The 23,112-nt window shown below is 51.7% G+C and overlaps 1 protein-coding gene and 1 pseudogene across 10 annotated transcripts in view; one reads left to right on the top strand and one right to left on the bottom strand.

Moving 5' to 3' along the window:
• Window positions 1-5,164: 5,164 nt before the first annotated feature.
• SMARCA4 (SWI/SNF related, matrix associated, actin dependent regulator of chromatin, subfamily a, member 4) overlaps window positions 5,165-23,112 on the bottom strand; it is a 91,061-nt gene continuing 73,113 nt past the window's right edge. For 6 of the 9 annotated variants that reach the window (XM_043911544.1, XM_043911547.1, XM_043911550.1 and 3 more), the window contains 5 exons: window positions 8,746-8,854; window positions 8,385-8,486; window positions 7,536-7,668; window positions 7,298-7,440; window positions 5,165-5,685 (listed from right to left, as the gene is read on the bottom strand). In XM_043911544.1, the coding sequence (XP_043767479.1) occupies window positions 5,653-5,685; window positions 7,298-7,440; window positions 7,536-7,668; window positions 8,385-8,486; window positions 8,746-8,854 (520 nt within the window). In that variant the 3' untranslated portion in view covers window positions 5,165-5,652. The remainder of the gene's footprint in view (window positions 5,686-7,297; window positions 7,441-7,535; window positions 7,669-8,384; window positions 8,487-8,745; window positions 8,855-23,112) is intronic. The other 3 variants (XM_043911546.1, XM_043911549.1, XM_043911553.1) reach the window with 1 other exon arrangement.
• LOC122699518 lies at window positions 16,441-17,058 on the top strand (annotated as a pseudogene). The gene has a single exon (XR_006342629.1). The product of XR_006342629.1 is annotated as a 60S ribosomal protein L18-like (transcript).

Raw genomic sequence — 23,112 nt, 5'->3', positions numbered from 1 at the left:
TTCTGGGACTCCTATGATTTGAATGTTGGGGCATTTCACATTGTCCCAGAGGTCCCCGAGGTTGTCCTCATTTCTTTTGATTCTTTTTTCTTTTTTCCTCTCTGCTTCATTTATTTCCACCATTTTATCTTCTACCTCACTTATCATATCTTCTGTCTCCGTTATTCTACTCTTGGTTCCCTCCAGAGTGTTTTTGATCTCATTTATTGCATTATTCATTTTTAGTTGACTCTTTTTTATTTCTTCTAGGTCTTTATTAAACATTTCTTGCATCTTCTCAATCTTTGTCTTCAGGCTATTTATTTGTAACTCTATTTTGTCTTCAAGATTTTGGATCATTTTTATTATCATTATTCTAAATTCTTTTTCAGGTAGATTCCCTATCTCCTCCTCTTTTGTTTGACTTGGTGGGCATTTTTCATGTTCCTTTACCTGTTGGGTATTTCTCTGCCTTTTCATCTTGTTTAGATTGCTGTGTCTGGAGTGGGCTTTCTGTATTCTGGAGGTCTGTGGTTCCTTTTTATTGTGGAGGTTTCACCCAGTGCCCAGTGGGTGGGGTTGGATGATTGGCTTGTCAAGGTTTCCTGGTTAGGGAAGCTTGCGTCGGTGTTCCGGTGCGTGGAACTGGATTTCTTCTCTCTGGAGTGCAATGGAGTGCCCAGTAATGAGTTTTAAGATGGGTCTATGTGTTAGGTGTGACTTTGGGCAGCCTGTATGTTGACGCTCAGGTCTATGTTCCTGCGTTGCTGGAGAATTTGCGTGGTATGTCTTGCTCTGAAATTTACTGGCTCTTGGGTGGTGGTTGGTTTCAGTGTAGGTATGGAGGCTTTTGGATGGTCTCTTATTACTTAATGTTCCGTGTATTCAGGAGTTTTCTGGTGTTCTCAGGTTTTGGGCTTAAGTCTCCTGCCTCTGGATTTCAGTTTTATTCTTCCAGTAGTCTCAAGACTTCTCCAACTATACAGCACTGATAATAAAACTTCTAGGTTAATGGTGAAAAGATTCTCCACCGTGAGGGACACCCAGAGAGGTTCACAGAGTTACATGAAAAAGAGGAGAGGGAGGAGGGAGATATAGATGAGCAGGAGAAGAAAAAGGGGGACTCAAGAGGAGAGAGACAGATCTACACAGTTGTCTGTTCCCAGAGTGTTCTCCGTAGCCCAGACACCCACAAAGATTCACAGAATTGGATTGGGAAGAGAAGGGGAAAGGAGGAAATAGAGGTGTTCTGAGGTAGAAAACGGAGAGTCAAAAGTGGGAAAGAGTAATCAACACACTCCTGAATAAAAATGGGAACTGAATATTGGATTCTTAAATGTCCAAAATTTATATCACATACTGAAAAACAAAAATTAAAAATCTAGAGTAGAGGTTAGACTCTTAAAGATACAATATTAAAAACAAAAACACAAAAAATTTTAGAGATATATATGAAGTTCGATTTAAAAATAGGGCTTCTTTTTTTTTTGCAAGGTTATAGTGAAATGAAAATGAAAATTAAGGAGTAGTAGAGGAGTAATAGAGGACTTTAAAAGAAAATAAGAGAAAAAGAAGAAAAAAGAATAAAGAAAAAAAAACAAGAAAAAAAATTTTTTTCCTAATTAAAAAAATTGTAAAAATATATGAAAATGAAAGTTAAGGAGTAGTGGGGGGGTAATAGGGAATTTTAAAAGAAAATAAAAGAGAAAAAAACAAAAAAGAAAAGAAAAAAATTTTTTAATTAACAACAACAAAAAAAGGTAAAAATGTATCTAGGAATTTCTCTGGAGCTGTTGCGGTCAGTGTCGGTTCGGTTCAGTTTCAGATAGCTCCTTGTTCCAGCTTACACGTCTCGATATCTATAGGCCCCTTCCGGTGTAGTCGGTGTTACCTACAGGGGTTTTAATCTGTTGCACTGGTCCCTTCTGAAGTGGTTCCCTTTATTTGGCTTGTTTGCCTGTCTCTTCAGTGCCTAATTTCCGCCCTGACACAGGCGGGCGGAGGTGGTCTCTAGTTCAGGTTCGCTAGTTCCATCGCGCTGCGGGGAGGGAGGGGAACTGCTTTCCCCGTCTACGCTGCTCAGGCTCCCGGCTGCTCTATATGGAGCGGGCCCTGCGTTGCGTGCGGTTCGTTTTCGAGTACTCCACAAAAGCGCGGACTCGGTTGCGCCTGCGTTTTGGGCCTTCCCCGGCCTGAGCAGCTCAGGCAGCCAGGAGCTTGACAGGCTCACTCTCCCTGGGTGCGGTGCGCTTTCTCCCCTCCGCGGCCGCAGCCTTCCACCCGCGCCAGTTGGGTGCGTGCACCTTGAGTTTAGCCGCGACCCTCCCAGCGGATGTCGACCATCCAGAATCTCAGGAAGTCTTCGGTTAGAAACTGGAGGCCTGTTTGCAGTGTGGTAGGGGATGCCGTCTCTGGGGCCGAGTTTGCCCCTTTCCCCTCCCCCCTGCCTCCTGCCTCCAGCAGGGCTGGGCCGGTCTGCCACAGGCTAGCTCTTCCCTGGACTTGCTCAGACCCTTTGTTCTGCAATCGGCCGGTAGTGTGTTTGGGCCCGTTAATTTTCTCTCTTTTGCTCTCCAACAGTTTAAGTTGGAATCTCACAAAAGGTCCCCCCGATTGCCCTCAGGGCACTCAGGCCCGGTCCTTACCCTAAGCAATGCCGCCCGCTCCTCTGTTCCGCCCCCACTTGCTGGTGGCGGATGCGGGCGTCTGGGGTACTTTTCTGCTGGGAGTTGCTTTTAGGCACGTAATCTGTGGGTTTATTTTTCCCTCCCAGTTAGGTTGCCCTCCAAGATTCGAAAACTTCCCCCAGACCCGCCAGTGCGAGGGTTTCCTGGTGTTTGGAAACTTCCTCTATTAAGACTCCCTTCTTCGGGATGGGTCTCCATCCCTAGCTCTTTTGTCTCTTTTTATCTTTTATATTTTGTCCTACCTCCTTTTGAAGACAATGGGCTGCTTTTCTGGGCTCCTGATGTCCTCAGCTAGCGATCAGAAGTTGTTTTGTGAAGTTTGCTCTGCATTCAGTTGTTCTTTCGATGAATTTGTAGGGGAGAAAGTGGTCTCCCTGTCCTATTCCTCCGCCATCTTGGCTCCTCCCCTCAGCTCTGAGCCTTAACCACTGGACAGCCATGGAAGCACCCCCAGCAAAAGCAGACTTTCAAAATGACATGTGAGTATCTTGGCAAATGCATTCCAAACAGGCAACCATAAAAGTAGAGAATTGTCAGAAACAACCCACTTCAGGGTGCTCCAGATTAATTAAAGGCATTAAACAAATTAAGAAAGATTTACTCAAGAATAACTACAAAGTGGGAAGCTAAGAACAGTGGGAGATTATGGTGTTTTGGCTTCCCAGCTCCTACTGGCCAGGACGGGCTGTGAACATCACTGTGGGAGCGGGCTGACTTGGAGCCAAGTAACACCTCAGGCCGCTGGGTGAATTGGATACAGTAGGTATCTCAGAGTGGAGTGTATGGGGAAGGCCAAGGTCTCCTCACTGAGGTTGAGATCCTGGTGGCAACAGATTGGTAACCTAGTCAGGATAGATGATCTCTCTCATGTCAAAGTCTGGAGCTGGTGCCTCAGTGTTGGAGAAGAGCCTCTATGTTGTTCCTTTAGTATTTGCGCCCCTATGCACAGCACCACCTCATGGCCCAACATGGCTGCTGGTGTACCATCTATCGTCGGGAGGTCGAATGAAACAGCTGGCCCCACGTATCGTGAGGGTCTGAAAAGGCGCATGTATGCAACAGGCTGCATGAGAGCCAGAGAGACCCCATCAACCCACAAGTGCAGGCAACCTGCCCCGCAGAAGGCCATGTGCACATGCTGAGAAAATGTAAGAGGGACGGGCAAGAAGCAAAGGCAGGTCTGGCTTGCAAACTGGCCTGAGCCTCACTGACTCAGGGGTTTGAGCACAACCTCCAAGCCATCGCTTGCTGGCCCCGAAGCTAGACCGAACAAGGGGTGACTCCCAGAGGGAGTCAGCCTAAAAATAATGAAAAGCAGAAACTCAAAAATTGAGCAGAGACATCAACAGCTGCACATCGTGGGGGAGAGGGACCCTACAGAGTCGGCTCAGAACTTACTAAAACAAACAGAACACGCACGCCACCATGACAACTCCCTGTTTGTGCGGGGAAAGAGGAATTCAGAGTTGCTAGACTCTATTATTTAAAAAAATGTCCATTTCTTAAAATCATTTATTTATTTATTTGGCTGTGTTGGATCATGGCTGAGGCATGTGGATCTTTCGTTGTGGCACCTGGATTCTCTAGCTGGGGTGTGTGGGCTTACTTGTTCTGTGGTATATGGAATCTTAGTTCCCTGGCCAGGGATCGAACCCACATCTCCCTGCATTGCAAGGCAGATTCTTAATCACTGCTCTTTTACTACCAGGGGTGTAGGTTCAATCCCTGGTCAGGGAGTTGGGGTCCCACAGGCCACATGGCACGGCCAAAAAAAAAGCCTGTTTTTGACAAAAAAAAAAAAAAAAAAGGCAGCATGACATGCAAACAAACAGCTAAGTGTGACTTACCCTGAGGGGAAAAAAAGTAAGTCAATAGAAACGTCTCTGAGGGAGTCCAGATATTGTACTTCACAGCAGTCAGTATAAATATATTCATAAAACTAAAGTGAACGATGTTTGAAGAATTAAAGGCAAATATGATGACAGTCACTCACGAACACAAGGTCTTAGGGAGACACAAAAACTACAGAATAGGACCTAAAGTAAGTTCTGGCCTTGGAAGCTCTCCCTCACCACCTGGGTTCCCACAATGCCCTGTGGCTCCTGCGCCAGGACTCAGACTGCCGAGAGGCACCTGCCCGTTCACCTGTCTTCCTGACCCCACCGTGGCTGCAAGGGGGCAGGGACTGCTCTGTCTGCTCTCTGCATGACATGGTGGGCTTAAACAAACGATGGGGAAGGGCAGTGGTCAGAGACCCAGAGAGAGCCCAGGCTGCTGGTCACGATGGTGTGACATCCAGGCAAGGTTTTCCTTTGCTTGGGCATCAGTGTCTTCCCCTGGGAAATGGGCCTCCTCCCAGGATCTGGTGACAGGAGGACAGGACTGCAGACACAGCGAGGCCCCACCCAAGGCCCCAGGGCCTTGCATCACTTGGGTAGGTGGCTGCAGACATTCGCCCCATGCTAGGAGCTGGGAATGAGTCCAGCAGAAGCCAAGACTTTTGTTGGAGGTTTAATTTATTACTGTTTGACATCCAGTGACACTGACATACCCTCGCCGGGCCTGTGGACCCCCGGCCCCGGCGAGTCTGACCTGTCCAATAAAATACAGTACGAGGAGTGGACGGCTACACACATGCATCCACAGCTTTAAACTACAGTGATTCCAAACTGCGGCCGAACAGTACTGCCAGGGAAAGAAAAGAAAAACAGGTGTCGTGTGTTCCCCAATTCATAATTCTTTTTTTTTCTCCTTTTTTCTCGTTTTAAACAGTTAATGCTGTTACAAACGCTACTGATGCCAGGACAGGGCCAGACACAGACAGTCCTACATCTTCTCTGCCGTATAAATATGGAAGATTCTCGTTTATACAGTTTTTATCCCAAGTCTGAAACTACATCTGCTGCTACCCGTTACTGCTAAGGGCTAACGCCGTCTCGGCTCTTGGAACGAGGGGCTCGGGGTCGAGACTCTGGAATGTCGGGACTCAGTCTTCCTCGCTGCCACTTCCTGAGCGGTCCTGGGAGGGGGACAGGAGGAGAGAGTGTGAGTCAGTCTGGCCCTTGGGAACACCCAGACAGCATGTGGGATCTTAGTTCCCCCACCAGGGATTGAACCTGTGCCCCTCTGCAGTGGGAGCGCAGTTTTAACCACTAGACTATCAGGAAGTCCCCGACCTTTGCTTTAAATATACTTAATCACCAGTGCAGGCAGAACTGCCTTGTCCACACTGAGGCGGGGGGTGGGGTGGAGTGACCTTTGCCCTCAGTCCCTGCTGCCAAGGTCACATCCAAACGTCATTTTCTCCCAAGGATTGGCCCCTGCACCCTCACACTGACTCCTTCTTCGTTCCTGGGGAGCAGGTTGGGCCTTCTCAGCTCCGTCCCACTGCTGTCTGCCTGTCCCTGGGCCCCTGACTTGTGGGGTTTTGTTTGTTTGTTTTTGTGGCTGAGCCTCAAGGTCTGTGGTATTTTAGTTTCCCGACCAGGTATTAAACCCGGGCCCTCAGACGTGAAAGTGCTGAGTCTTAACCACTGGATCACCAGGGAATTCCTCTGACCTGAGGCTTTAAAACCACCTTGGCTATTCCTGACCACGTACAATCTCTGCTCTTCTGTGTAAACATTTTAAACACCTTAGCAAGGCCCACAGAAGGTGCTGCTGGGTCCAGACTGGGCAGACAGGGAGCTGTACAGCCCAGACTCTCCTGGCCACAAACAAGGCCACTGCTCCCCGTGTTCAGAATGTCATTAACGTCCCTGTAAGACCATGGACGTCAGCGGTCAGGATTATTCTGAGGCACCGGGTTTTGCTGTTACTGCAAATAGCTCTACAAGAAGACAAACGATGATGAAATGGTGCTTGTCAAGCTTTCTGCTGGGAGCTGGGGCCCATGAAATGCACTTGACCTCCCTGCTTTGTGGAAGTGGAGGCAGGCTCATAGGTGAGGCAAACGGCCCAGGTCCTGCAGCAGGGAAGGACCAGGCGTCCAGGTGGAAGCCAGAGGGCAAAACATTAAAACACAGCAAGCGAGTGTGTTCCTGCCCCCAGGCCCTCGAGACTGTACAGGCTCAGTGCTCCTGCGGTTTTCGCGGCTCCTTCCTAATGTGCCTGGGGCACCATCACTGAGGTACCACTCACAGCTCCGTTCATGGTGTCAGCTCCCCTGTTTATATGACTGTGGTCTAAGGGACTCTCGCTTTCTGTTTGCTTCATTCAGCCCACTACCACTGTCCGGAAACCCTCCGAGACAGGCCAGGACAGAGCCACAAGTAGAGGCCCGGGGCTCACAGTGTGGTGAGGATACCACAGCACTGGGGGAGCGGGGACAGTCTCTCTGGGGGCATCTCCAATCTCCCTGCCTCCCACCCCCACACGGTTGGCCTGGGGGCTGTGCGGTGGGAACTGTGGGGGTCAGCTGGGGAGAAGGGATGCCCTGTCTGAACCCCAGATGCCCAGTGGCTCCAAGAGCACTGGTTCCAGAGCTGCATGGACTTGGGTTTGAGTCCCATGTTCTGTAACACTGAGGCTCGTCTTTGGATTGGGGGTCTGAAAACATCCCACAGGTCTAGGACTTGGCAAGAAGAATGGATGCCTGGTGACCTGCCCGCCCCGGGGCACGGGGACCTCACCTCCTCCTGCTCCTCCTCGCTGTCATCGTCGCTCACCACCGGCTTGGCCCTGGACCCACGGCTCGGCCGCCGCCGGCCCCCCTTGAGCCGATCCTGGGCCTTCTCCTTCCGGCCGAGCTTGATCTTCACTTTGACTGAGCGAGCTGGGGAGGGGACCAGAAGGAAAAGAGACGTGAGCGCAGGGCCCCAGGGTGTCTTGGGGTGGATGTGACCTCCCACCCCCACCCCCAGGACTCACACTCTGACTCGGAGCCTTCCTCCTCGCCCTCCTCCTCCTCCTCGCTCTCCTCCCCTTCACTGTCGTCCTCCTTCTCGATCTTCTGCCGCACGCTGGTGAAGACCGACTGCAGGACGATGGAGTCTTCATAGATCTGGGTGGAGACACGTGGGGCTCAGGTCGGGGGCCTGATGGAGGGCTGCCTGCCCACCCGCCTGGTCCCGGACGAGGGACAGCTCAATTAAGTATTTATTTATTTGGCTGTGCTGGGTCTTAGTTGTGGCACATGAACTCTCAGTTGTGGCATGTGGGATTTAGTTCTCTGACCAAGGATTGAACCTGAGTTCCCTGCATTAGGAGCACAGACTCTTAGCCACTGGACCACCAGGGAAGTCCCCCTCCCTCCCCTTGAAGAATCGCAGCGAGCACTCTGTTAAAGGCTCTGAGAGGGCCTGCAGTTTAGCGTCAGAAATGCAGTCTCACTGAAGCCAGCATTCCCTCCAACATGTATGACTCTAAAGTCTCTTTGCCAGGAGGCATTCATCCCAGCAATGAGGAAAACTGCCAGGCTGAGTGTGTGTGCGAATCTCATCACAGGACAGGACACAGCACAGAGCTGGATGTCCTTTCAAAAGCGTCCCTGAATGACTTCATAACAGATTCCAGGGTGTTCACAGAGTGCGCCCAGGGCCCCGCGGATGGACAGGACCGAGTCTGTTTCTTCTATTTTGCTCATCTTTATCTTCCGCTGTTTTCAATAAAGAACACATACGGCCTCTGTAATGAGCCATGTGCTCCGAGGTGTAGGGCACCTTTTTCTGAACTGGTCAATTCACGGGGGTGGGGGAGTGGGGGCCCAGGACCACTCACCAGGGAGCCCTCCAGGTTGAAGGTCTGTGCATTCTGACACAGCAGCATCACATCCTTCTCCAGGTCGTTGAGGCTGCGGTACTTGTGGTTGCGGATGCGCTCCTGTGGGCAGGAGAAGCGGCCTTATCTCGGGGCCCCCTGGCACCCGGGGTCCCAGCTGCCTAAGGCGAGGTCACCGTGGAACTCCCCGGCTCTGTGCGGACTTGGGGGTCCAGCTGTGGGTGATGGGGTTGCCTGCCACATCCTCAGGCCCCCAGTGGCCAATGACGAGGACCCCTGGTGGGGGGGTCCCAAGGCCCAAGACCAAGAACCCCTGCTCCCACGTCCCACGGCTCTAAGCACTGACTCAGCTCGGGGTTACCTTTATCTTCTTGAAGTCCACAGGCTTGCGGATGAGCTCGTAGTACTCAGGCAGCTCCTTGCGGGACGGCAGCTGGATGAACACCTCGCTGAGCTGGCGTCCACTGCTGCTGTAAGGAGAGACGTGGCTGCGTCACTCGCAGGCCGTGCTTGCCGGGGAGCCCCTACCTCTGCCCAGCACCCTCCCCCCAACAACCACCCCCCTGCCCTGGGTGCTGGAGGACAGAGACGGTGAGAAATTTTAAAGTCCACTCGGGAGTCATTTCCTGTATGTGAGCTGACTTGTGAGGTCTGGAACATTCCCGAGGGGCAGCCAAGCAGAGAGGTCTGCTGTTGCATCTGTATGGAGGCTCTGAACTCACCCACCTCCCCCCACCCCAGCCCTGGAGCAAAGAGCATCACGTGCCACACGCAGCAAGAGCCTTGGCACCTGTAAGAGGGAGAGCTCTGTTTATTTCCACACGACCCAGAAATCAGTGTGCTCGTGTTGGGAGCGTTAAGTGCCAGCGTTTTCAGAGATGGGTTTTCCAAGCATGTCGTGCCTCTCCCGGATGGCACTCATGAGCAGTGAACTTCACAGAACCAGGCAAAAACCCAAGGAGTCTAGACGCCCCCTGACAAGATGCTAATGGACGACTAGGGCTGTTTCCTAGTTCTTCCCACTAAGCAGAGCTGGTTTTGTACCAGGGAGCAGAGGAAAGGTGAGCTGTGAATGGCCGTGAAATGAGGAACCCAAGTACTGGGCTCCGAGGCGACAACCCCCGGAGACCTGGACAAGGAATGGCGTGAACCGACAGACACCCACCCCCAGCGTCCCTTCAGCCTCCGGAATGGGGATCCTGTCCCCCAGAGAGACAGTAGCAGAGGCCCTACGTGGCCAACCAGGGGGCTGGGGACCTGGTCACCCTCCTTTCCCACTCTCTCCACCCGGGGCCCCACGTGCTCTAGCTGTGGGTTCATTCAGGTCCCCCTCGCTGCCCGGGCTCCTCCTGGCTGCTTCGCAACTCAGGCTCCTCCAGGGCAGGTCTGAGATGGTGGATTTGGTCTCAGGGGTACCAGAGGCAGAGTACCTCTGGCCTCCCATCAGCACTGCTGCTTTCCTGGTCTTTTCAGGACAGTTCTCATGGAACAGGGTGGCAGCTTGTCCATCTGCCTGCATGTCCTGAACACATCTCATCCTTGTTTTTGGTTTACCAGCCAGGAAGACAGCAGTGATGACCTGAATGCTTCTCAGGTTTTGTCGCCAGATGCCCCATCTCACAGCGCATTAGGGAGCAGCTTGGCCAGGACTGCCTGCCCCAAGGCTGCTGCCATTTGCCCCTGGTCCCCCTCTTACACTCGGGGAAACACGGGGGCTGGGATCCAGGCCTCGCACATTACTGGCCTCGGACAACTACCACCTCTGGGCCAGACACACGATACATATGTTCTCAACGGACTCTGTTATTCCAACTGTAATGAGGAAACCGGTGAGCTCAGCCAGCCCAGCCTGAACACCAGCCATGCTGGTCTTGGCCTCCCTGCCCAGCATGAAGTGGGGTCACCGGTGCTCAACAAGGGCCAGCCCCCTCTTTCCTCCGGGCTGAGTTCTCAGCCACTTCCTGCCTTGTGTGCGGCTGGCAGGTCACAGACTAGGGGCGGGGAGGGGAGGCCAGCTCCAGGCCATTGTCCCCGCCCAAGGGCCCCTCCCCAGGGGCACAGGTGTCCTCTCTCATGAACAGGCTGGTGGGTGGTTTGGCCACAGGAAAACTGGGATTTGTTCACATAAATTCCAAAAAAACCCGAGAATAGGCATGACATACGTTGGGGCCTCTACTTCAGACAAGTGGACTCGGGGTGATGGGAGACAAGCCAGCCCCGCTCACTCTGGGAAACTGGTTTATGATATTCCAGCAGAGCCCAGACCTGCGCCCCCGACTCCTCGACCCACACAGGCCCTGTTCCTCCCCATGGAACCTTCTGAGCAAAGGGCCCTCCATTATCATCTCGACCGCGGTGTCATTCTACACTTCTGAGCAGGACATGGGCCTGCAGGTGTGAAGTAACTCAAGTGCCCAGCTCAGCGGTGGATGCTGGTAATTCTGGCTTTACTTCACTTTTTTAAAAGAAACGCCAGTTTGGGGACTTCCCTGATGGTCCAGTGGCTAAGACTCTGATCTCCCAATGCAGGGGGCCGGGTTCGATCCCTGGTCAGGCAACTAGACCCCCACATGCCGCAACTAAAGATCCTGTGTGTCGCAATGCAGAGTCAATGCAGCCAAGTTGAATAAACAAATAAGGTAATTAAAAAAGAAAACAGTAACAAAAAAGAAAACGAAATGCCAGTTTTAAATCCACTAAATTCATCCTGCAGCTCCCTAACGGGCATGCATGTGGTGCTAAGGCTACGTACCTACCTGTAGCATCACACAGGTGACCTGGCCTCAGGGTACATGGGGCCCTTCAGGGAACTTAGGAGGGGGGACTCTAGCGCCACTACACAGAAGAACATTTCATAGTAAAAACCCTCTCACAAACCTCTGGGGGAACCTTTTCCCTGAGGAATGAAGGCCCACCCGGCCTGAAAACCGTTGTCTGGTGCCTTGTGCTGAGCACGGATGGCCGGGGACTGGTCACGTGAGAGGGAGGGGCAGGGTGCCAGGGCCACGGGGACTCTGAAAACCGTCCTGACAATGCAGACCTCCTGGAAAGCTCCTGCTGTAAAACTCTGGTTGCCAAAGTGCTGAGAGATCCTCTTTTGTCTTCAGAAATCCCCTGGAGAGCCCCTCACCCCCACCCCCTATGCACTGGGGCTGCAAGCCTTCCAGGTTTGCTCACCAAGTCCCTCCTTGCTGGGAACAGAATCCACAGCGCTCTGGGGGCTGCTTGGCTTTCCAGGATGGGTGGCCCACAACCTTTGATGTCAGTGCCTCTCTCTACCTGCTCAGTTGCCTCAGAATCACCCAAAGAGCTGCTCCCCCAGGGAACCCTGGCTCCTGCCCTTGCCTCAATATAAACATCACCTCCACGACACCTCGTAATAAAAATGGATGACTGAGGTGGCAGACAGGAAGGCAGGGGACTTCCCTGGTGATCCAGTGGCTAAGACTCCATGCTCCCAAAGTGGTGTGGTGGGGGGTGGTGACCCAGGGTTCAATCCCTGGTCAGGGAGCTACAACCCACATGCTGCAACTGAGAGTTTGTATGCCACAAGTGAGATCTGGTGCAGCCAAATAAGCAAATAAATATTAAAGAAAAAAGACAAAGGCACAGATCTTCATTTACTCACTCCTGTGAGCCTCCCCAGCCTCCAGGACTTGGCTGGGCCTGGCCTGCTCTTGAACTTCAGGCCGTGAGACCCACAGGCTGCGCCCGCAGGCGTGGCCGCCCCCTGCGTGGCCCTGTGAAGCCTGCTCCTGTCCGCTTTTGTGCCGCGCCACGCGCTCCATGGTGGGCACGTGCACAGTCCGCTTGTCCCCCTGCTGGTGACAGGAACCCGGGCCACGGTCTGAGATATTAAATGGTGAGCAGCCGCAGACGCTGTGTCCCAGCTCTTGGCCTGCATCACGTGGGAAGGTACCTGGGGGCTGGGGGACCTGGTCCTGGAGGCAGGGGCGCTCAGTTTTGGTAGCAACTGAGCCCACGTTTGCTCCTCCAGCTGCGGGTTAGCCATCTACCAGCATCTCTTGTTGTTTTCCCATCCAAGTACTAACCAGGCCCAACCCTGCTTAGCATCTGAGATCAGACGAGCTCATGTGCACTCAGGGTGGGATGGCCATAGACTTTCCTGTGGTTTTAATTCATGTCTCCTTGATGAGCAGCGAAGCCGGGCACATCATCACAGGTATACTGGTCATGTGATGACCTCTCCCAGGCAGTCCTTGTTTTCTTACTTTTTTCTCCTGGGGAATCCTGTGTAGGGCACATTTATTGTCAACACCTGCTCCAGTTCATGGCATATCTTTTTTTAAAAAAAATATTTGGCTGCGCTGGGTCTTAGCTTGGCATGCAGGATCTTTAGTTGTGGTGTGTGGGATCTAGTTCCCCGACCAGGGATTGAACCCTGGGCCCCTGCCTTGGGAGCACAGAGTCACAGCCACTGGACCACCAGGGAGGTCCCCCATGGTGTGTCTTCTTACTCCTTTGATGGTGTCTTTTGACGAAGGGGCCTTAGTTTTAATCTGAGTCCAATTTACCAATATTTCCTTTTATACCTGGTATTTTTTGTCCTGTGAAAAAAATCTTTGTCTACCCCAAGGTCACTATTGGTCACCCTAAGAACTATTCTATTTCCTTCTTGAAGACTTTGCTATTTTTCTTTTTACCATGCCACATGGCATGCAGGATCTTAGTTCCTTGACCAGGGATTGAACCCAAGCCCCCTGCAGTGGAAGCACAGAGTCTTAACCACTGGACCACCAGGGAAGTGCCCGGAAACTTTGCTGCTTTAATCTGTTTACATTATTAGGCATGAGGCCAGTTACCCTGGTTAGTTTTTGTCCACAGCAACTATCATCTTCCCTACCATATCTTGCCTGGCTTTACTAGCTGGAACACAAGCCACGAGGGCAGAGGCCTTGCTTGTTTTATTTGCTGCTCTATCTTTTGCACCAGGAATAAAGTCTGGTACACAGTAGGTGCTCAATATACATTTTTTAAATGAAGAAATGGCTCAGGGTGAAAGTCCTAGGGTCACGGAGCAGGGTGCACACTCAGGTTTCAGCAGGGCTGTCTCTGAGCAAGGATGCCCCACTGCCCTGCCCCTGCCGGGTCATTCATACAGCACCCTGTTCCAGGAAGGGCCCTGGCAGCAACATCAGGAACCCCACTGCCCAGAGAGCATGCTGCTGTGAGGACTGGCTCTAAAGAAGCTTCTGCAGGCAGAGCTGCTTGGAACTCCATCTCTGGCCCTGCTCTGTAAGCGGCTGCCTGGTAGCGGAGGGGAGGGGAGTGAAGGAGCCTGGGAGAATCCCAAGGCTGTCAGGATCCTCCCATGACCCCAGTTCAGACACAAAGAATGGACCCGCCCACCACGGCCCTCATGCCCCCAGCCTGGCCTGTCACCTGCTTTGGCAGCAACGGCGGCTGCTGTCACATACGACAATGAAATTCATCTCCTGCCTCTAGATGTGAGCTCCCACAGCAGGGATCTTCTCCCTCAGTCACTGTCCTGTCCCCATCACAACGGGACATGACACACAGAGGGGCTGAGTGGCCAGGGCCTTGCCTGGAGCCTCAACCCCGCCCAGTGGTCCTTTCCTACTGAATGAGGTTTGTTGCAACAAGTCTGACCGCATGGTGGGGAGGACCCCCAAAGTCTAAATGACACATCCCTTGATGTATTCTTGAAACAAAATTACAACATGTAGGGGACTTCCTTTGTGTTCCAGTGGCTGACTCCATGCTGCCAATGAAGGGGGCCAAGGTTCAGGGCACTTGGTCAGGGGACTAAGATCCCAAAGGCCCCAACTAAGATCTGGTAGAGTCAAATAAATAACTAAATATTTTAAAAAACCTACAACACATGAAGGAGAAATAAAGAATCAGAGGACTTCCCTGGTGGTCCAAGGAGCCTGCCAATGCAGGGGACACAGGTTTTATCCCTAGTCTGGGAAGATCCCACGTGCCAAGGGGCAGCAAAGCCCGGGCATCACAACTACTGGGCCCGCGCTCTAAAGCCCGGGCGCTGCAGCTGGTAAGCAGCTCCGCTCACCGCAACTAGAGAAAAGTCTGCACATGGCAACGAAGGCCCCGAGCAGTAAAAACAAACAAAACTCTTAAAAAAAAAAGACTCTCAGTATCTAAGAGATCATCCATTGGATATGCCATCCAAACAGATGGAGAAACCAGAGGTTATCAGAGCTGGCCCAGACACCGGGAACTGGGGGCAGGCAGGACTCGAGCACAGGTCTCCTCGGCCAAGTCAGGGGTCTCTCCCATCCTTTCCCACATGCTGTTCTAAATCAAGGGTAGCAAACTTCATCTGTGAACAGCTAGTGTAAATGTTACAGGCTGTGTGTGCCATATCACCTCTGTCACAATGAAGCAACTGCCACTGTTGCACTGAAGTGGCCACACAGAATATACAGGCAAAGGGAGTTTGGCCGTGGTCCTCATTTGTGTTGTTCACAAGTTGCTAAGTCATGTTTAGCTCTTTGCAACTCCATGGACTGTAGCACGCCAGACTCCTCTGTCCTCCACTGTCTCCCAGAGTTTGCTCAAATTCATGTCCATTGAGTTGATGATGCCATCCAACCATCTCATCCTCTGTTGCCTCCTTCTCCTCTTACCCTCAGTCTTCACCAGCATCAGGGTCTCTTCCAGTAAGTCAGCTCTTTGCACTAGGTGGCCAAAGGATTGGAGCTTCAGCTTCAGCATCAGCCCTTCCAATGAATATTCAGGGCTGATTTCCTTTAGGATTGACTGACTTGATCTCCTTGCAGTCCAAGGGACTCTCAAGAGTCTTCTCCAACACCACAGTTCAAAAGCATCAATTCTTCAGCGCTCAGCCTTCTTTATGGTCCAACTCTAACATTCATACATGACTACTGGAAAAACCACAGCTTTGACTATACGGACCTTTGCTGGCAAAGTGATGTCTCTGCTTTTTAATACGTAGTCTAGGTTTTAATATGCTATCCAGGTGTCCTCATTTATAAAAAATAATATTTGATTTTCACGTAATTTCATACCATGAAATAGTTGTCATCTTCTTTTCAAGGCCTCACCACACAGACTGCAGGATCTTAGTTCCCTGATCAGGGATCAAACTCAGACCTCCTAAAGTGGAAGCTCCAAGTCCTGACCAGTGGACCGCCAGGGAAGTCCCAAAATAGTATTCTTTTGATTCTCCGAACCTCATCTAAGGAAAAATTCTTAATTCAGACTATATACATACAAGATCTGGCTCATTTCTCATTTCTGCTGATTTGGTTTGTTGAGCCCTGGTATGAATCCTAAAAATAACAGGAAGAATGTCTGTACTGGGGATGGTAACATACATCTTGGTGCCTTCCATTCCTCATCCTCTGACAAGGGCAGACAGTGCAAACGGATCACAGCAGCACTCTTGTCTTGAGCACTGAGAGCCTCAGGCAGGCAGAAGCAGTCAACTGAAGATGGTGCTCCAGACAGATCCTGCTACTTGCCCCGCCCTGTCCCTCAGCACCACTGTGCGTTCCTAGAGCGCAGACCTTCCTAGACACCTCTGGATAACATCTTCTCGCCCTGGGCCATGTTCTCTCTTGACTCCCAGGCAGTGAAATCTATCAGCAAGAGTCCCAGATAGGAGCAGCTGTGCTGAGCCGCTCAGTTCTGTCTGTGACGCCAAGGATAGTAGCCCGCCAGGCTCCTCGGTCCATGGGCATTCTCCAGGCAAGAATGCTGGAGTGGGTTGCCATGCCCTCCTCCAGGGGATCTTCCTGACCCAGGGATCGAACCCAGGTCTCCTGCACTGCAGGTGGATTTTTTTTAATCATCTGAGCCACCAGGGAAGCCCCAGATAGGCGCAGCTCAGGATATTAAGACCTGATCTAGCAGCAGAACATTTATCTGATACAGCATCTCAAGATATATGCATGCACATCATACATGCAACCTGAAAATAAAATAATGAAACATATTAAAAAGCAATTAGTCCAGGGACTACTCTGATGGTTCAGTGGTTAAGAATTCATCTTCTGCTCTTTCCGGACCTGGCTAAGGAGGAGGTGCCATCATGGGAGTTGACATCCGCCATAACAGGACCGAAAGGTTCAATGCAAGGAGCCCAAGAGCCAGGACATTTACCTGAGGCTGTTGGCCAAGCTGTACAGGTTCCTGGCCAGACGAACCAACTCCACCTTCAATCAGGTTGTCCTAAAGAGACTGTTCATGAGCCGCACCAACTGGCCACCGCTCTCCCTTTCCCAGATGATCCAGAAGATGAAACTTCCTAGCCGGGAAGGCAAAACAGCTGTGGTCGTGGGAACTGTAACTGACAATGTTCGTGTCCAGGAGGTGGGCAAACTTAAGGTGTGTGCTCTGCGAGTAAGCAGCCGTGCCCGGATTCGCATTGTCAAGGCCGGGGGCAAGATCCTCACCTTCGACCAGCTGGCCCTGGACTCCCCCAAGGGCTGCGGCACCGTCCTCCTCTCGGGTCCTCGCAAGGGCCGAGAGGTGTACGGGCATTTCAGCAAGGCCCCAGGAACCCCGCACAACCACACCAAACCCTACGTCTGCTCCAAGGGCCAGAAGCTCGAGCGCGCCAGAGGCCGATGAGCCAGCCATGGCTACAAAAACTAACCCGAGAGTCTACCTTGTTACTGAAAACATTTTGGATGCTAAAAAAAAAAAAGAATTCACCTTCCGTGACAGGCAGACATGGACTTGATCCTTGGTTGGGGAACTAAGATCCCACAAGTTGTGGGGCAACGAAGCTCACAAGCCACGACAGCCCACAAGCTCAACGTGCTTTGCTGCTAGAGAAGCCCCCGAGCCACAATGAAGAACCTGCAAGCTATAACGAGGATTCCATGTGCTGCAATTAAGACCCGATGCAGCCAAATAAACAAATGTTTAAAAACCCCACCAAAACCATGTATCCTTATTTTTTACAAAAGATGTTAGAACAAAATTACTTTCTAGGTTCAATTTTTGACCCATTACAAAGTCAAGGACATTTCGAGAATCAAGAAAGTGAAATGTCTACGGCAGTTCCATTTATAGATATTTACTAAACGCCTCCACCTGCCGGACATCCACTGCTAGATCAATCGTAGTGTCAGATTTATGGCTGTGTGGTGTAGGAAAAATCCAGCCTCATGTACGAGTGAAAGGAGATGATACTCACCAAGAAACCTGCCAATAGGAAAGGTCTCTAGGCCATCTGCCCTGCACTCTCAACACACTCCCCCAACAGAGGAGGGGGAGGAGGGAACTTATGATGGGACCCTCCCGCTGAGGTGGGCCGGACTGGCTGCAGGTGATGTTGCTGATTAATAAGCATCTAATGAACGAACATCTCTAGTGAAACAACTGCTTTATGAGGGCCAAAGGCATGCCCGAGGGCTTTTTTTTCCCCTTTTTAAAATATTTTTTGAAATCACGGGTCACATTACATTTGGCGTTATGTCTCTTTTTAAAAATAATTTTATTTTGGCTGTGCTGGGTCTTCACTGTGGTGCGTGGGCTTCTCATTGAGATGGTTCTCTTGTAGCAGAGCACGGGCTCAGTAGTAGTGGTGCACAGGCTTAGCAGCTCCATTGCAAGCAAGATCTTCCCAGAGCAGGGTTCAAAGTGTCCCCTGAATTGGCAGGTGGATTCTTCACCACTGGGCCACCAGGGAAGCCCTAAAGATTTTTTTCATGTGGACCATTTTTAAAGTCTTTATTGAATTTGTTACAATATTGCTCCTGTTTTTATGTTTTGGTTTTTTGGCCTAGAGGCATGTGGGATCTTAGCTCCCCAACCTGGGATCAAACCAATACCCCCTGTATTGAAAGAGGAAGTCTTTTAACCACTGGACCGTCGGTGAAGTCCCTGAGGCTCGTGTTTCTTAATACAGTTCAACAATGAAATCCAAATCTCATTTTAAAGAAAACCTGACCGCCACTCCGATACGCTGGATTTGAAACCACTTAGCTTGAATGAAACCTTTCTGCTGGAGAAGACACCAGACCCAGGGCCACACGGCAAGTGGCAGAAGGCAGATCACAGTGCAGGCCCCCTCTCTGGTGTGCCATCTACTCCAGGTGTCTCAGTTGCGGCACGTGGGATCTAGTTACCTGACCAGGGATCGAACCTGGGTTCCCAGGACTGGGAGCACGGAGTCTTAGCATGGCAGGCTATGGTCCACGGGGTTGCAAAGAGCTAGATAAGGCTAAGCACATGAGCCACAAAGACCGTTAGAACCGAATCCCTATCTTTTTGTTGTTGTGTTTGGCATGCTCTGTCTTGACCATGGCAATTACCACCAGAGAGTGAAGCCCGGGGGTGGAACTGGCCTGACAAACTGGGCAGCTGGAACTTCTTCCAGCAAAGTCTGTGGCAGGCTCAGAACCTCAATCTGGCTCAACAAGGCCACCCAAGTAAATCTTCTTGTAGTCTGGAGCCCCACTTGACTAACAGCCAGCCCGTGCCCATGCTCAGACTGGCCTGGGGTTGGATGATAGCAATCAGCACTCTTTCTCACAACATCTCACCCGGGCGCCTCCCATGCCAGGCTGGAGACGGGGTGCCAGGCAGACGACGCTGACCCCAGACCTGGCCCCGCAGGTAGAGGCCTGCCTCCTGCCCCTGGAGGACCCATTCCAAAGCTTGGGCTCCTGACGGAGGGCCAGTGTGGCCTGCCACAGGCTGAGGCAGGAGAAGCCTGAGGCCTCCCTGCCCGCTCAGGAAAGGGCTCCAAGTCCGCCCACTGTCGCCCACTCTTCTCCCCAGAGGCCCATGCTGAGGGGACTGGAGCCAGCTGGGCTGTCCTCTCCTAGAGAATGTTTCCGCTCAACAACCTGCCCGGGCCTTGTGACTATGCCCTGGTTTTTCTTACAAACCAAGGCACAACCTTTCCCCTGGAGAGCCATCTGCTTTTTGATTCTAATCAAGCTGTGCAATGCGCCTGCAAGGGCAGAGGGCGAATGCCAAGAGGGTCTGGGCAGTGGCCCCCAGGCCCAGGTGAAGCTGCCCCGGTGCATGCAGTGGGGCCCTTCATCACACATGGGGGACTCTGGTGCTTTTTAAAAAAAAAAAAAATGATTTTACTTATTTTTGGCTATGCTGGGTCTTTGTGGCTGTGCAGGCTTTTCCCTAGTTGTGGCAAGCAGGGGCTACTCTCCAGTTGCGGGGCTTGGGCTTCTCACTGCGGTGGCTGCTCTTGTGGAGCATGGGCCCTAGGGTGCGCAGGCTTCAGTAGCTGCAGCATGTGGGCTCTAGAACACAGGGTCAGCAGTCATGGTGAGCAGGTTTAGGTGCTCAAGTGGGATGTGGGAACTTCCCGAACCAGCCATCAAACCCGTGACTCCTACATTAGCAGGCAGATTCTTAACCACTGAGCCACCAGGGAAGCCCTCGATCTTGTACGTACCCCAGATCTATGGACCCCTACGATTTTTACAGGGTCCTTGGTAAGAAGACAGGAGAAGGGGAACCAGAGGGCCCACCCAGTGGAGCTCAGCTCTGAGAGGCTTAGCCTGGGCACCTGTACATATCACCAGCTTTCTGAACCCTCTGAGAATAACTTCTGAGAATCTCCTAAAAACAAAGATGTTCTCTTGCACAACCTTGGCTCCATGAGCAAATTCGGGACACCTGAGGCCGACATGCTTCCACTGTCCAACGCAGATTTTACAGCAGCCGCACCTCTGCCCTGGAGCTGCTAACAGTCTAGCTCTATACCCCAGCCAGATGGGCACAGAGCGGGTTCTATGGGGTCCTAAGGCAGCTGATCCCTGCAGAAGGGCCTTCTAGAAGATGCACTTCTCTGAAGCCGTCCCAAAGGTGCCACAGGATGTGCCCTGGGACACATGACCGCTGACTGGCATCTGGAGACAGTGCCCAAATGTTCTGGCCACCAGCAGCTGCCTCCTGCGAAGCACCGGGGGGGAAGACAGCAGCTGGCACCACACACAGTCCCTGGCCAGACCCCAGAGCCTAACTTACTTGCGTGTTTAAAGTGGAAATCCCTATTTCCAACTTAATTAATTCTGATTTCATTCACGGCTATTTAACAGATGGTTCCTCTGTGTAGTTTTCAGGTTTCCAAGCACCAAGAAGGAGGTACCCTGAGAGGCCCTGCATGCAGGCTTGGCCTCCAGGGCTCCCCTTCTTCAAGCATTTTCCCACAGTGGACCCAGAGCGTGACGTGCATTTTCTTTCTTTTAAATTTACCATCTTAATCATTTAAAATATATATTTACTTACTTATTAATTTATTTGGCTGCTCCAGGTCTTAGTCGCGGCACTCAGGATCTTCAGTTGTGGCAATGTGAACTCTTACTTGCAGCATGTGGGATCTAGTTCCCTGACCATGTACTGAACCCAGGCCCTCTGCACTGGGAGCACAGTCTTAGCCACCGGACCACCAGGGACGTCCTAGGATGTGCATTTTCATCCTGACATAGCAGGGGGTTGCAGCTGCCAATGCCAGAAGCCGCACATGCCAATGTCAGAAGCCGTACCACTCCAGGGCATGCTACTCGCAGGGCACATGGATGGGTAGCAGAGAGCTTGGGAAGGGTGGGTGTGGCAGCCCGAGGTCTGAACACACATGAAGGGAGCAAAAGGTTCCAAATCAGGACATTACCTGCATGCAGGCAAGGGTATAGATTCGAAGGTGCAAGCAACCATGACTGCAAGGGTATTTGGACATAACTGTGGGGCGATCTTGAGATCAACACTCAAAGCAAACTTTGGAGTGGTGTGCTGATCAGTGGCAGCCCAGGGCAGGCCCAGCCACTTCTCTCTGGAGTGACTGCATCAGGCCTCCATGATCACCAGGGGCAGGAACAGCAGCCCCATGACCCTGGCTCAGCAAGGCAGGCTCCCCCCACGGAAGTGAGCTGCTGACAATGTCTGGTGTCCGTTCTGCGGCAGCCAGGAAGAACCAAGCTGTAAACAGTCTCTCCTTCGGATCCACGTTTAACTCAAGTACAGTGTTTAGCTAATCACAGGGTTCTGGAAAGGAAATGGAATCTTTAAGCCCAAAGTTTCACTTTTCCTTTTGGGAAGGAGTGGTTGGAAGTCTGAGACAAAAAAGTGCATTAGGTTGCCTCCGATTTCTTTCTATGTCTATTCTCCTTGGTGTGGCGCAGTGGTCAGTCCCTCAGAACCTTCCAGGTAGGTGACAGGTGCTTTACAGACATTTTTAACCTGGCCCAAAGAAAGGTCTGGCCTTTGTCCTCAGCTGCTGGGAGGCCATCTCTCGGCCCTTGAATGTCCTGCCCGGGGCCAGGGGGTGGGGACGACTTTCTTTAATTGCGGACCTTGAGCACAGAGTCTAAGAATGTGACTCTACGCAGAGGTGTGGGGTCACACGGCATCAGCTCAACCATAGAGGGGCTGGAGAGGCAGCCATGTGGGTGGTCGGTCATGTCTATGTGACTGAGCTCCTAGACAGCAAGGCTTGCAGGCTGGTAACGCTCTGTATGTGTCTTCCTGTAATGCTGCCAGCAAAGGTGGTGCTGCCCACAGCGCCACAGAAGGACGCTGCTCCCTGTGCCTCTCCCCTCGGCTGGTTCTAACCTGTGTCCTTTCACTGTAAAAACCGACCGCTGTGAGCACACGAGCTTTCAGAGTGTTCTGAGAGTCCTTCCAGGGAATCATCGAGTCTGAGGGTGGACTTGGAGACCCTGGACTCTGCAGCTGTGGTCAGAAGAGACAGGGTGGGGCCTAATCCTACAGCTGCATGAACCGCACTGTGGTTTTCCCCAGGATTTCAAAGTGTCTGCTGAGAACATCAGAAATGTCAACTTGTTCCCACATATCATCTCTGAAAGCATTTGCCACGAAGTAGCAGTTCAACCAGGATGATGTGACAATTTTTCTGCATTTGTGTGCCTCCTCTGATCTCTTCCTGTGCAGCCACCAGCAAACCAGCAAGTTTGGAAGGCCCAGCTCCACTCAAGAACCAAACTCATCTCAAAGCTGGAGTGCGGGGGGACTTTCTGGAATGGTCTTATTCGCTGTCCTTCTCCTAACTGCTCTGCAGTTCCCCCAGCTTAATGGAGAGCTCCCAGTCTAGTGTTGGAGAAGGAAATGGCAATCCACTCCAGTGTTCTTGCCTGCAAAATCCCACGAACAGAGGAGCCTGGCAGCTACAGTCCATGAGGTCACACAGAGTCGGACACAACTGGAGTGATTTAGCAGGCATGCCCAATCTAGAGTGGCTGTCTATTCCAGGGGAACATGAGGTTAAACATCAGCCACATGTCCAACCCTCAATGGAGGCATCACTGGGTGGGTACGACAGGGCTGGGAGCTTAGCTCTGTGATTGCAGCTGGGTCTCTCGGCGGGCTGGATGGCAGAATCCCTAACAGGATCTCTGTGTCCTAAAGAAGACCAGTCTTGACAAGGGTTCCCTGCACCATGCCAGACTGGTTTACCACCATTTCACACAGGCCGGGAGAACTGTGGTTTGCAGCAGCTGGGGGAGCCACTTTCTCTTGTGTCCCTATGGCTATACAAGATGCTCAGATGGATTTTTCTCTAAGTCACAGGATAACAGAAAGTAGACTGATACCTGACATATTTTGTCTTTAGTTTGAAAATATCCAAGGCCTTATCAATAGGATGCTGGTTCCAAGTGTCTATTTATTGATTTGTTTGGTTCCCCAGTCTTAGTTGCCCCAGGCGGGGTCTTTAGTTGTGCAACGTCAACTCTTAGATGCGGCATGTGGGATCTAGTTCTCTGACCAG

Source organism: Cervus elaphus, chromosome 9, assembly GCF_910594005.1.
Source record: "Cervus elaphus chromosome 9, mCerEla1.1, whole genome shotgun sequence".
NCBI classification, from domain to species: domain Eukaryota; kingdom Metazoa; phylum Chordata; class Mammalia; order Artiodactyla; family Cervidae; genus Cervus; species Cervus elaphus.
The sequence above is the reverse complement of the archived record's forward strand: the minus strand, read 5'-3'. Positions and strand labels throughout refer to the sequence as shown.